We start from the raw sequence: 15,223 nt of genomic DNA on the forward strand, positions 1-15,223 counted from the left end.
ATTGAAAAGTTGTTTTCATTTTTTGTATTCAAATCCAACTTTTAGGATATTGAAAATGAAAATTGAGTATAAATGCTAAAACCCAACCAGTTTTTAAGTGATAGGTCCCACAGAAAACTGAAAATAAATACATAATATTGCACTTTTTTAGATTAACCAAACAACCTCTTAGTTTCTTCTTTGAGCACTTTTTTTTTTCTTTTTATGTTATACCATATGTTTTTTTTTTTTTTTGGGGGGGGGGGCGTGGTTTTTTGGTTTTTTTTGTCCTTTTCTATACATCTCATTCATTCTCTTCTTCTTCTTCTTCTTCTTTTTTTTTTTTTTTTTTTTTTTGTGCTCATATGTTATACATCCTTTAGCTTGTGCTCTTAAAAAATATTTTTGAAGTGTCCATACACAATTTTTTAGTAAAACATTTTGTTACCTTTTATTTTATTTAATAAGATATAATTGTAAATTTATACCAAATTTATTTTCTATCCTCTCATTTTTGTTATCAACATTACATTAATAAAGTTTCTACATTTCCCCCTCAAAAAAAAAAAAAAAAAAAAAAAAAAACAAAACAAAAAAAATAAGTTTTCTATCTCTTTACTTTTTCACCCTTCCAACTAAACACATATGAGAAAAAACTAAACAGACTCTTAGAGTTGTGCCAAAACTCTTTTACCCCAATTAAGAAGATTGTTTGTATTTTCTTACTCTCAAAATGAACAATGTGAAATAGACTTGGCCTAATGAACTGCCCTTTACTTGGATTGCTTATACCTAAAATAATATAGTTGGAAGTGACTTTAGAAAATTAATAAATTCCCACGAGTCTTCACCTTTCTGTGACTAGCCGACCATGATAACATGGTAACAAAAGAAGTTCTAACTTGTGGGAAGATTATCATCCATTATGTTTGACCATTTTGTAAGGATACTAAGAAATATTTTTACTTATTTTAAGGGACTACCTTCTGATTACCGAGATTTGGAAGGGAGAAAGAATACAAACACTGCCTCAATTAAGAATAAACAAATGACCACTTCTTCTCTTTCAACTAATTGTTACTTCAGGTTCTACGAAAAAAGAAAAAAGAAACAAAAAAGGTGTTTCTAATGTAAGACATACTCTACTATTTAATTTTGTAATTTATTAATTTTGATATTTTTATGTTAGGTTTAGGGTATTTATTTACTTTTTAAAGGTGATTTTAATGTTTTTTATGTCAAATTTGGTTTCTATTATGGCTAGGTTTTTGTTAGGACTTATTTTAGAATATATTTTATTATTTGTCAAGTTTTACAAAGTCCTTAAATAGACTCTAAGTCTATAAACGTTTTTCAATATTATTGAAATCAATCAAATTCAAACTTTTTGTATCCCTATTTTCTAGTGAATTCCAGACCCCTTTCTCCTTATGAATTCAAAAACCCTTGTGGATTCAAGGAGCCTTTGTGGTATCAAGATTATTTTCAGAAGAAAACGTGTTTTGTTTCTTGTTTTCTAGAACTAGACGTGTTCTGTTTCTTGATGCTTCCACATTCTGCATCAGTTGGTATTAGAGCCTTGACTTATCCTAGTCTGGTAACTAGTGTATGAGACGGTAGCAATTTTAGTAACAGAAAACTTAGCAAATATTACGTAACATACATCTAATACTCACAAATATCTCCGCTAGGACATCATCGTTGGAGCATGAAAAACAATAGGGATAAGTATCGTGTGGACATAACTCATGGACAACCTATTGGAAAGCAAATTCATATAGGCCTTATAAAAGAATTGCAAGTTTTAGGCTTTATTTGAGAGTTTATAAGGGAAGGGAATGATCATAAGGAAATGAAATGGAATGTATTTAAGTAAGGGAAAAAAATGGAAAAGAAATAATTGAGATGTAATTAAGTAATCTTGTTTGGATGTTTTAAAACAAAGGAATGGAAAAGAATGCAAATGAATCAAATGTAAGTAGCCTTGTTTGGGAGTAACATTGAGGGAAATGAATGAAATCATTTTATGACAATATTACTATTAGGCCGATATTTTAAAATAAATAATTGAATGTATAGGTGTATTTTAGGATTTTTAGCAAAATTTTTATTAAATCTAATTGCATTCCCTCCAATTCCTCCCAATTTTGAGGGGAATGAAAATTTGAGGTTTTAAGGAAATAGAGAGGAATGAGTGTTCCCTCCTACCCATTCTATTCCATTTATTAAAACTTACAAAAAATTGAAGGGAGAATATTCTAAAATTGTTCTTTTCATTCCATTCTATTCCATTCCCTCATTTTAAACAAGGGTTTAATGGTTATTTTTACAAAGAAACTTTTATTGATTGGTTACTTGATCTAAAGGATTTATTTGAGTTTGAGAATATTTATTATGAAAGAAAAGTTAGACTTGCTTTGTATAAATTTAGTGAATTTGCCTTAAGTTGGTGGGAATGAATACAGTCTAATAAAATTAGAAAACGTAAAGACAAAATTTGTTCATGGCCACGGATTAAAAAAATGCTTGCTATCAATTTTTATGTCTTCCCACCATTCTTCTGCTTCACCATCCAATTTATTGAATGCAAGTCATACTCTTTCTTCATCACAAATTTCCCAATAATCAAAATACTCTTCCAAATCAAGAAGCCAATCAATAAAATCCAACATACACATCTCTCCATCAAAGAATGGAATTTTCTTCTATTTAGGAGTGTGTCTATTGGTGTTGCTCTAGGAGGATTTCCTAGTAATAGGGGTAGCGACTGCTGGCTACAGTTCACATATGTTGACATCTCATTTTGCAACCTGTATTTAACCTCACCTGGAGGGTAAAAGGCTAATTTTGCCTTGAAAATATGTATCTTGATTCTAGTCATTAGATCCTTAATCTCATTTCACCAAAATGATTTTAATATTAAAACGATCAAATTGACTGGTCATGAGCCCTAATCGGACCACCAGATTGAAAGTTATCATCAAATCAAGTTTTAATGACTAAGATGCATTATTACAAATTGAGTCTGACCATATGTGATTATGAACAATTTATTTCAATTGGTTATATGTATAATCAATTTGAGATCAATGATGTGCCATAATTTGATTGGTTAGGACTACATTTTATGGTAGGGTTGCACACACCTAATTAACTAGATAGTTAAACAGTAAATTATTCAATGAGTAATTTGGGCAATTATGGGTAAATTTGGAACTAATTAGATCTGAAATGGGAGTGATTGAAGCCTATTAATGTTAATTTAAAACTAATTAGGGACCTATTAATGTTAATTGTGCTTAAACCATTTTCTAACAAATAACATCTGCTCACTATTTCATCTATATCTCTCAGACTATTTTGAATCTGTGAATGAGGTTAATTTTCCCAGAAACTAGACATCCGGAGCTTCAATTTGAGCAGAAGAACAAGACAATTCCGATTAGAATTGAGTCAGATATGATTTTTCGAAGTTGGCATTATAGGTTGTTACAGTAGCTACGGGAAAACCGAATTTTGGCTTGCTCCTCACTCCAACCAATCTCTACATTTAATACTCCATATTTCCCCCAAGGCTAAAATGAAGTCTAGGCTCATGATTCTTTGTCAACCCTTATTAATGGTCTTCCATTCATATTTCCTCCATCACTACTATATAAACCCTCCTTCTCCTTCAATCCAAGACACACAAAAACCCCCATCTCTTGAGTTCTAGTGAAGTAGAGTAGTCTTGTCATATCTTGGTTTTCTTGAGACTCAAGGTATTGAGTGAGACTCACTCTCCCTCTCTTAGTCCTTCTTTTCCTCCACCCTTAGGACCTCCCTCAAGAGTTTCTTCACCCACCATATGGATCTTGCATGAGGGTATAATCTCTTTCCCTAATTGTTTTTTTGTGTTACCATGATGAGAGTTTAAGATTAAAGCATGATAATAATCATTTAAATTCCTTTGAATATGTTTGAATGTTCTTAATTATTCTTATATGTTCTTCACATGTTCTTGGTTGTTCATCACATATTCATGCATAACACTAGTTTTGATTTTAAATCCACATAAAAAATATGAAAAACATGTTTGTTTCATAATATATAGCATTCATAGCTTTGCTATTAAAAGCGGCTGCTTCTTTCTAAGAAGTTTGCCACTCACTCATTGGAGTAGTAGGCTTCTCCCATCCGTATTCAATAGAGTTCCAGACTCTCTCATCAATAGATTTCAGGAATGCTTTCATCCTTACTTTCCAATAAGCATAATTATTCCCATCAAAGTGAGGTGGGATCACAAGAAAGTGACCGTGTTCCATGACAACAGGGTTCAAAGATCAACTCTTAGATAAAAGGATCTAAACACAAGAGCTAACCTGCTCTAATACCACCTGTACGTTTTTAGACTCCTTAAAACACAACCAGATTAACTTAGTTATTTAGCCAAGTGATTAACTTAGGTAAATTATGCAGATCTAGGTTAACACATATAAATCATATCTTTGTAAAGTGCGGAAAATAAAGAATACAACAATATGATAACTTTGGAAAACTAAACCAGTAAAAAACCTGGAGAGGATTTAACCTAGCTATCCTCAAGGTAAAACAAATCCACTATGGAAGAATTGAGGTTTATATAATAGCGACTTAGACCACTAACATCCTATTGCTACATTGAGTAGGAAACTTACCACCACGACTATGTGACAGTTCTAAGTCCACAGACTACTTCTTTCTTGGATTCCCAACAAGCACAAATACTCCTACTTGTATATCTTTAAGCTCTTGAATCTACAACTGAATTGATTACTAAGCTTTTGACATCAATCTAGACCTTGATAACCCTAAGTGTATGTGAAGGCAAACACCTTTAGATCTCACAAGAGATTCACACACACAACATAAAGAGCTATCATCCAACCCCTCACAACATAATGGAAGTGGACATGGACTAAAAATTTAGTGATGAGACCTTTGGTTCAAGAATTTGTTGTCGAGATTTTAGGAAATTTGGTTTGAATTGTTGTAGATAGGTACATAGCTATGTTATGGGCAGGGGGCCCTAACAACAACCCCCTGTATATGTTGTTTGCCGTATTATGTCAAAAGCTAAATTCGGAGATGAAGATGAAAGAAAGAAACTTATTATTAAATGAATAGGAAAAGTACAGTTATGTAGTTGAATGAAACAAAACAAAAGGAATCAAAATCAAGCTTTTTAATTTTATCGCAAATCAAGTTCTCTACTGAATTCTCTCTCTTAATAACCAAAATATTAGACAAAATTCTTCCCATCCCCACATGTAGGCTACTCCTCTGCTCTACTGAGTCTACTGAATTTTTAGTTTTACTATCTTGATATTCGTCGAATCCATTGATGACCACAGTGAAGGAATGTTAGCTGTTTATATAACATTATCAGTGATATTTTTGTCTTTTTGAGTTACGAAAGTTTGTTAATAATATCAAAACTAGGATTTTTCCTTTTATACTTAAGACAAAGCATAAAACCCTACATGTCAAACCGGACTTGGGCTAAGTTGGAAAATTCTGTAGAAAAACAATCTGCACGAGCTTCAATCGATCGAGTCTAATTTTCGATCAATCGAGCCAAGTAGATTTACACATTAAATCCTGCAGTACACTCGATTCCAACTTTACACTTAGACATGCTTTAAGCAAGTCTAAAGCAAGACTAAACGTTTTGATCATGATTTGCCAACATTACAAAATGAAGTTCTAATACATTTAAACCTAAAGTCTTAGAACCCAATAGTTGGTATATGGAGTATTAGTTATTTAAATTACCCTATAATTTTTAGTACCTAAATTCTGCTTTTCACCACCCAAAAAAAAAAAAAAACCAATGTTAATGTTTGTCGGGGATGTTTTGCAGCATAAGCTAAAAATGCGATAATAGATCAAATCTCCTATTGGGTTCTTTAGAAATGATTATTTGTGGAGAGTATCAAGCTCAAAATTCCAATATTTAGTAAATAAAGGCTAATGGTGCTTTAATAAGAGAGAAATGAAAATCCCAATAAAAAAAATGCTGAAAAATTCATAAAAATACAACAGGTTCAAAACTTTAACCCATAATTCGTGAGAAGAGGAAATTAAGAGAGGTAGTGAGAAAGAGAGAGAAGGTTCTCTTGTATCTATAATTCCACTCCCAAGCTTTGGAATTGTGAGAATATTAGCTGATTGAATAAGTTTTTGCTCTAAAGTTTTAGCTCTAAGGGTAAAATGTGGTTGACTTCTTTTGAATTTGATTGTGGGCTTATATTGAGTTTTGGGTGCTCTTGGTGACTGCTTTTTGGTCAATAGAAAAAGCTTTGGACCCCAAAGTGTGAAGCAAGTAGTAATTTTCAATTTTTTTTTTTTTGTTTGGATAAAAGGAAGGTTTACTTTTATCATCATTAAGGGAAAGACTTGACTAAACCCCCCATTGGCTTCTCTTTTTCAATTGTCTCAGACCATTGAGGGATTCACTTAAATATGGGCTAATAGCTGAAGTTGGCCAATAAGAGCCAACTATATTTAAAGGCAAAAATATATAGGTTAGGGCATAAATTTTGGACCGCAGTCAACCAAAGTATAAAAACTCTTTTGGGTTGAGTCTGAGGTGCTACTAGCGTCCATTGCCCACTTGGTAGCACACTATTGGGTTGGACTCATGCAAAATGTCCAAAAGATAATTGATCTATACCCTCCAAACCACACTTTCTCAATTTTCCCAATAAATCACATGAGTTTGAATCATGCTTAAAAGAATAAAATAAAAACTAATACATGAATTGAGCTCACCAGGAGGTCAGGCTTGGTTGAATCAAGCTTGAACAAAATGTGCCATGAAAATGAGTATCAACATTGTCTTAGTGTACTTATAATATGTCATTATTATTATTATTATTATTATTATTATTATTATTATTATTATTATAATAGAGGTTATATGATACATTATACGTTAAGTGACACAATGCAATTATGATGTTTAAGATATTTATTATTAAATGGTATTTTCTGTAAAATATTATCGTGAATGTCAAGTTGTACAGTTATGACTTATGACCATTTTATCGCATTGAATTCATAAATAATGGTAATAATAATAAAAAATAAATAAATCTAATTCTATGAATGGTTGAGCTTGGGCATATATTATGACCATTCCCAAAAAAAAAAGAAATCTAATTTCATAAAGGCTGGGCTTGTACATATATGCCCACCTTTAACATCAGGGGACCTACATTCCATGCGCAATGTGATCTGCTTTTTGCGGTGGATATATCCTGCAATCAAACTCTCAAAGAATTAATGTACGAGCCACATTTAAATCAAAAAAACTAATGGGAACGTACTAGCAATTATACAAGGCGTGCGCAATACTTACCTAACATAACTAAAAGTCGTTTGCCCTCCAAAAAATAATTTATTAGAAAAATGAAAAAAAAAAAGTTGGTTTGTCTATATTTTGATTATTTTCATTCACTGATCTAGCATGTTGATATGCTTTCATTTTCCAATAAAAATAACAAAATATTTTTTTTTTTATGATAATGGATAAAATTGCTATCATATAATAGTGGAATGGATTGTGATGTGAGTAAGGATGATTCTTAAAAAGATCAAACTGTCTCCCACTAAGATCTAATAGAAATTAAACATTCATGCGGAGGAGGACGAGGAGAGGTTAACTTCAATGTGAATGTCAATTTTGAAGCTAGAGTATCACCAACTAAAATTAGGAAAAATTATTATTATTAAGTGGCCCATCCCAAAATTAGGTATTTTAATGCTTTATAGGTATTTTTAATGCTTTATATGTTTTGCTGTAAAACATTTTTAGTAAAATATATCAAATTGAGAAAACACCCTCTAGAAAAAACCTAATTTTTTGGCATTTTTGGAGTTGGCTTTGATGGGACTTCCACCCAAATATATATATATATATATATATATATATATATATATATATATATATATATATATATATTTTCTCAACATTTTTATGGATTCTAATCCTAAACCAAAGCACCCCCAAATTCTCTTTTTGGGTTACAATCTAGTCTCATGTAAATTAAGAAAATTGATTTAGAATTTTGACTATCTTTCTTCTATAATTTTTTTTAAAAAAAAAAACTAATAATTTCAAACAATATCTAATAAAAATATTATCACTAAAATGACTAAGCCAATATACCAATCATTCACAATAATATAAAAGATTTACGTGAAAATGAAAAATCATGAGACAAATTGCAAATATATTCACTATTAGAAATTTAATTACAATATTATCTCAAGTTTATGCCTAACTTGAGATCCGTACCAAATATAATAATATCTCTTATCTAAGAATGGATGTGAATTGTGGGTTCCAGCTAGCTCAACTGGTAAAGTCTCTGATGGTTGAATAAGAGATCTGGGGTTCAATCCTCGCCTATACCAAAAACTGATTGGTGTCTTGGTTTGATGATAAAGAGTTATCATCAGGAGCGGACGTCATAGGTTGCAACTCTCTCTAAAAAAAAAAAAAAAAAAAGGAATGGATGTGAACTCACCTTAGATTTCACTCACTTTGGAAACAACTATATGTGGTTATAGCACCTTGAAACCCTCCCTAATGTAAAGCCAAGTGTATTTTTCTTGCTTTGCAACATTAATCCAAGTCTAGTAAATTCTCTTTGATTTGTGTGCTTTAAAAAAGAAACTTTGTAAAGCAAATCCTAACCATAAAATCTTTTGTAGCACTATTTACTTATGCGACTTCAATTTCTATCTTTTTTTTTTTTCAATTTCTATCATTTGATGATAAGAAATACATTACTTTTTTTTTTTAATAAGGAAAACCAATCGCTTGTTTAATAAGAAAAAATATTTTCCCTCTACTCTAAGAAATAAACTTTTCTTCAACACAATAGAAACTCAAATGTAACCAAGCCAATTTCCATTCTATGTTTAAATACCAAAGTAACTAACCAAATTATAATAAGAAATCTTGTAAAGATAAAAATAAAAGATATAATAAGAAACCGTTTCCCAAACCATTTAATCATAATAGCTAACGAACTAAATGGTTTAATTAGTGTGAGTACTTAACTCCTTGCAATAAGTCCAAAGTCACAAAAATATTTATAAATATGGATATGACAAGTTGTTATTGGTAGGGGAAAAAACGAGTTTAATTGTGAGTTCAAATAAAAAACAGTAAAAATTGACAAACTCAACTATTGTGAAAAATAGTGTCTATAACAGTATGCATAGACTTGTCATTAAACCCACTCCCCCCCCCCACCCCCCTTCCCATAAACAGCACTCATGCATACCTTGATATTTGATCCTAGCAATTCGAATATGAGTGCTGAAGTTTAATCATTTAATTTTCTTGCAAATAACATATTGTACATCATATATGACCGGTAAAAATAGGAAAAATGAATAAACAACTTTTTTTGGTAAAAAATATGATCAGCCCAAAATGAAAGTAATATGTAACGTGGCTAGAGGAAAATTCTTCACTAATTGAGTTAGTTATTGTTCATGATGTAATGAATTTATCTTCTTCTTAATAAAGTTACAAATTTTTCATATATATATAAAAAATTAATATGTTTTTTTTAATCCCAAAATATCTTCTAAAAAAGATTTACAAAGTAAATAAAACTTTTTAAAACAAGAAGTTATGTTTTCTATATTACTCTTTATTTTAAATATATAAAAAAAAACAAATAAAATTCTTACTAAAAGTCATATGACTCATATCACCTCTAAATTCTAATATAAAGTAAGGACATTTCAGGAATTTCCATATCTTAACCTTTGCATTAATTAAAAATGATGGATTATTAACAAAGAGCACTTATATAGGACACAATTCTGTTTCTGTGAAAGAAAAGCAAGAAAGAACAGATCAAAGTACAACTGAGGAGTTATATACAATTATACAAAGGCGGATTGATTGCAAACTTCGTCGCAATTAACAAGGCTATCCACCACAAAAGCTCTTGAAATCAATTTAGCTTAACCAAGTATTTCGTAATATCATAGTTGCAACTTAAACAACGACGGACAATATTGTGTCCAATCAACTAAATCTAGAATTATTAAAATTTAAAAATAAAGCACACGAGTTTGACCCTTTAGCTTAATTGAAGTGACTAATAAATGATAATTCTGGTATAAGATTAGGTTTTAGAAGAATTAACAATTCAAATGCAAAATGCGTGGAAGCCGCCCATCCTCATGCCAAATAATGAACCCATAATAATCATGTCAGTGTCACACACACGTATATTTTGGCTAGTCAATTGACCGAACAACTATAATTTGTATCTCTGTGGCAACACCTATAGCCTACAGGTAACAGTCCTATGGAGAATACCAACTAAAATTTGCATTCGAAGTTGAAGGTTTTCCATTTCCAATGTAAACATGGGATTTATTGTCCTACTCCTAGATTATGAACTAAACTAGACTTTGCCGACACCAAACATGCAAATTAAAGATAAAAACTTCTATTTGCTTGATAAGTGAGCCTTAAAATAGACCAATCAAATCCATCTAGTATCTTATAAAGATCAAAATCACACCCAAAATTAACTGTAAGGTGGCTTTTATTATTATTATTATTATTATTGGGTAAGGTTGTAAGAGCATTCTTATCAAACATTCTAAAAAATTTAGTATTTACCTTCTCAAAACCTATATTTATATCATATAACACACCACTTTACAATACAATTTATATCAAAACTTCCAATTTTTTAATAATTTCATTTAAATACTGTTTCTTTATTATTTTTTACTAATTTTTTATTTTTCCTCTCTCTAAAAGTAATATAAAAGTGGGCTCTACGGAATAAAAAAGTAATATAAATTTTTACCATGGTTGAAGAGTGCCATTTCATATTTGAAATGTCACTATTTAGCAATTGCAAAAATTTTACAATATAAAAAGTTTGATGGAGCAGGCTTAAACCTTTCAAATGCTAAAAAAAATAAAATTCTTAGCATTTAAAAGGTTTGATAAGAATGCTACAAGGTGGCTTATAAATAAAAGTGCACAGTAAACTTCAATCAAAACTTAACGGGCATGTCCAAAAAAAAAAAAACAAAAAAAACAAAAAAAAAGCGTGTACAATTTAATAGTATGGGAAATCATGGAAATACTTAATTACGTATGTTTAAATAATAGTTTTTAAATTTTAAAAGTTAAAAAAAAATATATATATATATGAGTAAAAAAATGTGTAAAAATACATGTAATATTGTTTAAAAACTTAAAATTGTTATTTGAAAACTCAAAATTGTTATTTGAAAACGTCCCATAAACACCTCTTATGTCTGATTTTGGACGTGGGGACTGTGGACCTCTAATTTTTTGAAATAAAGACCAAAGTGTGAAAAAAGGTCAGCGTACAAAGGCACATTGATGTATAAGTACCTGTTTGTTTGCACTTTTCTAACCTAAAAAGTATTTTTTGAAACTATAAATTTAATATATATGTTTGGTGATGTCTAAAAGGCAACATTTTAGAAAAAGTTATGTTTTGAAAATGTAAAGAAATTCCACGTTCTGAATTTGGAGTTGTTCAGAGTATTTTTCAAAAGCTCATGTGCGTTTATAAATCACCTTAATTGATTTTTAATGAAATTAGAGAAAATGAGAAGCAGAAAGAAGATGAGAAGCAGAGAAAGAAGATAAGGATGAGAGAACAGAAAGGTGGAAGAAGATAAGGGTGAAAGGAAACGTGTGGCTGAGAAAAAAAAAGAGTAAAAACAAATAAATAAAAGTAAAAGGTAGAGTGGGATAGGTGTCCATGCAAGGAAATTTACAAAATGAAATTACAATTATATTAGGACACGATAAATTATCACAGAGGTTTGAAAACAGTTGAGACGTCAAATCTTTTATTAGACTAGGATTTACCGCAACTAAAAATAAATAGTATCGTAAAAATGTTATCATATTTTATTGTATTTTTAGACTTTATAAATTAGTGTTATTTTCTTTAAAAAAAATAGTGTGAAATTTTATACAGTAAGTTGTTAATGCTTCTCATTTGGATATACTAGTGACGTTATTATTTTTTTATCTACCATTAACAACTTGTCATATAGATTTCATTGTAAAATTTTTGTAAAAATATTGTATCTATAACTTGCATTAAGAGAGATAATTAAAACATATATATATATATATATATATATATATATGTCCTTTTTGATAATTTTAACTCAAACCTCCATTTTATAAGTACAAGTCAAACATTCAGTTTTTTCAAAAAACACTTTTTAACCATTTTTATTAAACACAGGGCCCGTTTGGTACATGTGTTACTGAAAATTGTTATTTAAAAATATTTGTGAAAATACGTATGAGTAAAAAAAAATATAAATATATATGTAATATTATTTAAAAACTAAAAATAATTGTTTGAAAACACAAACTAAACACCCTCAAACTTTTTCAAAAATCCCATTTTCATACCGTACTGTTTAAAGAACCCACTTTTATTTAAAAAAACCTAATTTCAAAAAACAGAACCAAACTTTCATTCTCTCTAAATAAAACAACACCCAATAATTCTTGACGTGGAGGAGCTACAACCTACAATACATAGCTTTAGAGGTGCAAGAGCTGGGTACCTTCCCAAATATCACTCTCAAAAATCAAAGGCATAAAAATTTGAATAAACAATGGAAAGTTCTTGTGGTCATCTTTTGCGAGTCATTGGTCAAATTTACAAATTAAGAAGGAACATTCAGCCACCAAGTTGGGTCCAATCCCACAGCATAGGAGAGACTAGGGACCAGAGTCAGAGTGTAGACACGGGTTCAACAAGGCAAAGCTCTCTAATTTCCACTAAATATCTGTCTTTAACTCTCTTTCTTTTTAATTTGTAAAAAAAAAAACCCATTTTATTATATTATTATTTTAATAACCTTTTTAATATCAACACACAAACAAACCAACCCTCCACTTCACAGTTGTTCCTGTTCCTCGTTAGGCTTTAACCTCTATAAATAGCTGACCACCCAACTGGCACTACACCATCCAATTCCAAACACAGCTTAGCTTTGCTTCTTTGCTTCCTTCACAAAGAGAGAGAGAGAGAGATAGAGAGATAGAGAGAGAGAGAAATGGAGAACTTCCCAGTGATCAACTTGGAGAAACTAAATGGTGAAGAGAGAGGAGCAACCATGGAGAAAATCAATGATGCCTGTGAAAACTGGGGCTTCTTTGAGGTAGATACCATATCTTGAACCTAAGTTGTACCATTATTTATGTTGTACACATTGTTTCCATATAGGGGTCTAAGAATTTTGTACGTGTGTTTCTTAATTTGTGTCAAAATTGTAGTTAATAAATCATGGCATATCCCATGAGCTAATGGACACCATGGAGAGATTGACAAAGGAGCACTACCAGAAGTCTATGGAGCAAAGGTTCAAGGAACTTGTGGCAACCAAAGGTCTAGAGGGTGTACAGACTGAGGTCAATGACTTGGATTGGGAGAGCACCTTCTTTTTGCGCCATCTTCCTCACTCCAATATATCTGAGATCCCAGATCTCCAGGATGAATATAGGTAATTCATTTAACAAACTAGACCATGCTTTTTGTACATCAACCATATCTACTTACTTACTGTAGCACATATATATTTATATAATCGCTTCATTTATTATTTTTAGTACCAAAATTTTAATCTGTGTCATTTGTTCCACAATAAACATATTGTTGAGATAATGGTCCCATTATATTAGTACTAGCTAGCTAGCTACATTTTGTACTCCCAACGGTTTATGCTACTATATGATTAATTTTATTATGTCCTTCAGAATATTCCAAATGATACTAGAAGTACTTTTAAAACAAATTCCCAATTTAATTAAAGGCATCCTTTTATTTTAATTTTTTACACAAAAGGCTCTCTATCTCATAATATTAATATACATGTCGATAATAATTAATTATAATTTCAACAGGAAGGTGATGAAGGAATTTGCATTAAGGTTGGAAAAATTAGCAGAGGAACTCCTAGACCTGTTATGTGAGAATCTTGGACTAGAGAAAGGTTACCTGAAAAAGGCATTCCATGGATCAAAGGGTCCAAATTTTGGCACCAAGGTTAGCAATTACCCTCCATGCCCAAAGCCAGACCTTATAAAGGGTCTTCGTGCCCACACAGATGCTGGTGGGATCATCCTACTTTTCCAGGATGACAAGGTCAGTGGTCTCCAGCTACTCAAAGATGATCAGTGGATAGACGTGCCCCCTATGCGCCACTCCATTGTTATTAACCTTGGTGACCAAATTGAGGTATTCTCTAATCTATATATGAACCAATTTGTGTTAATAATTAATATCATCATCGATCAACAAAATTTTGGAGATATCTAACGACTATGTATGATGCCATATGTGCATATAAATATAAATATAGGTCATCACCAATGGGAAGTACAAGAGTGTGATGCACAGAGTGATAGCACAAACAGATGGAAACAGAATGTCAATAGCTTCATTCTACAACCCTGGGGGTGATGCTGTTATATATCCAGCACCAACACTGGTGGAGAAAGAGGCAGATGAGAACAACAATTTGTACCCAAAATTTGTGTTTGAAGACTACATGAAGTTGTATGCTGGCCTCAAGTTCCAGGCCAAGGAGCCCAGATTTGAAGCCATGAAAGCCATAGAATCTAATGTTAATGTGGGTCCAATTGCAACAGCTTAATACCACATTTTTAATTACTAGAATAAATAAGTGTGTTGTCTGTTAAGGCCTTGGGGAAGTGTGACAATACTACCAGCTTTAAGTAGACACTAGTCGCTAATCCGTGCAATGCACGGGAAATTTATTGGGTATGATATATGATTTATTCTTGGTTTATTTTACTGCAATTGCAGACATTGAATTTATAAATAACACACATATTAAACCGTTACATGTTATGAAATGAAGAAAAAAATGTCTTGTATTGTTATTGTTATTAAGTTAAATTGGAAATTACACCCTAAAGTTTGGGGTATTTAAATTTTACAAACTAAAGTTTCAAAATTTAGATTTTGTCCCCTTAAGTTTGGAGTGTTTGGATTTTACATCATGACGTTTCAAAATTTGGATTTTACCCCTTAAAGTTTGGGAGTGTTGGGATTTTACACCCCGAAATTCTGAAACTTTAGGAGTTAAAATTTAAACACCCTCAAACTTTAGGGAGAAATTCCAAATACCCCTAAAATATAGA

At 31.0% G+C, this 15,223-nt stretch overlaps 1 protein-coding gene across 1 annotated transcript; it reads left to right on the top strand.

The window, feature by feature from the left end:
* Positions 1-13,013: 13,013 nt before the first annotated feature.
* On the top strand, positions 13,014-14,879 carry LOC142633687 (1-aminocyclopropane-1-carboxylate oxidase 1-like). Its single transcript, XM_075807928.1, has 4 exons — positions 13,014-13,218; positions 13,334-13,560; positions 13,961-14,294; positions 14,419-14,879. Exons 1-4 carry the CDS (start codon positions 13,114-13,116, stop codon positions 14,710-14,712), a joined length of 960 nt encoding a protein of 319 aa, XP_075664043.1. The 5' UTR covers positions 13,014-13,113; the 3' UTR covers positions 14,713-14,879.
* The last annotated feature ends 344 nt before the right edge of the window (positions 14,880-15,223 follow it).

This window comes from Castanea sativa, chromosome 5, assembly GCF_040712315.1.
Source record: "Castanea sativa cultivar Marrone di Chiusa Pesio chromosome 5, ASM4071231v1".
Taxonomy (NCBI): Eukaryota; Viridiplantae; Streptophyta; class Magnoliopsida; order Fagales; family Fagaceae; genus Castanea; species Castanea sativa.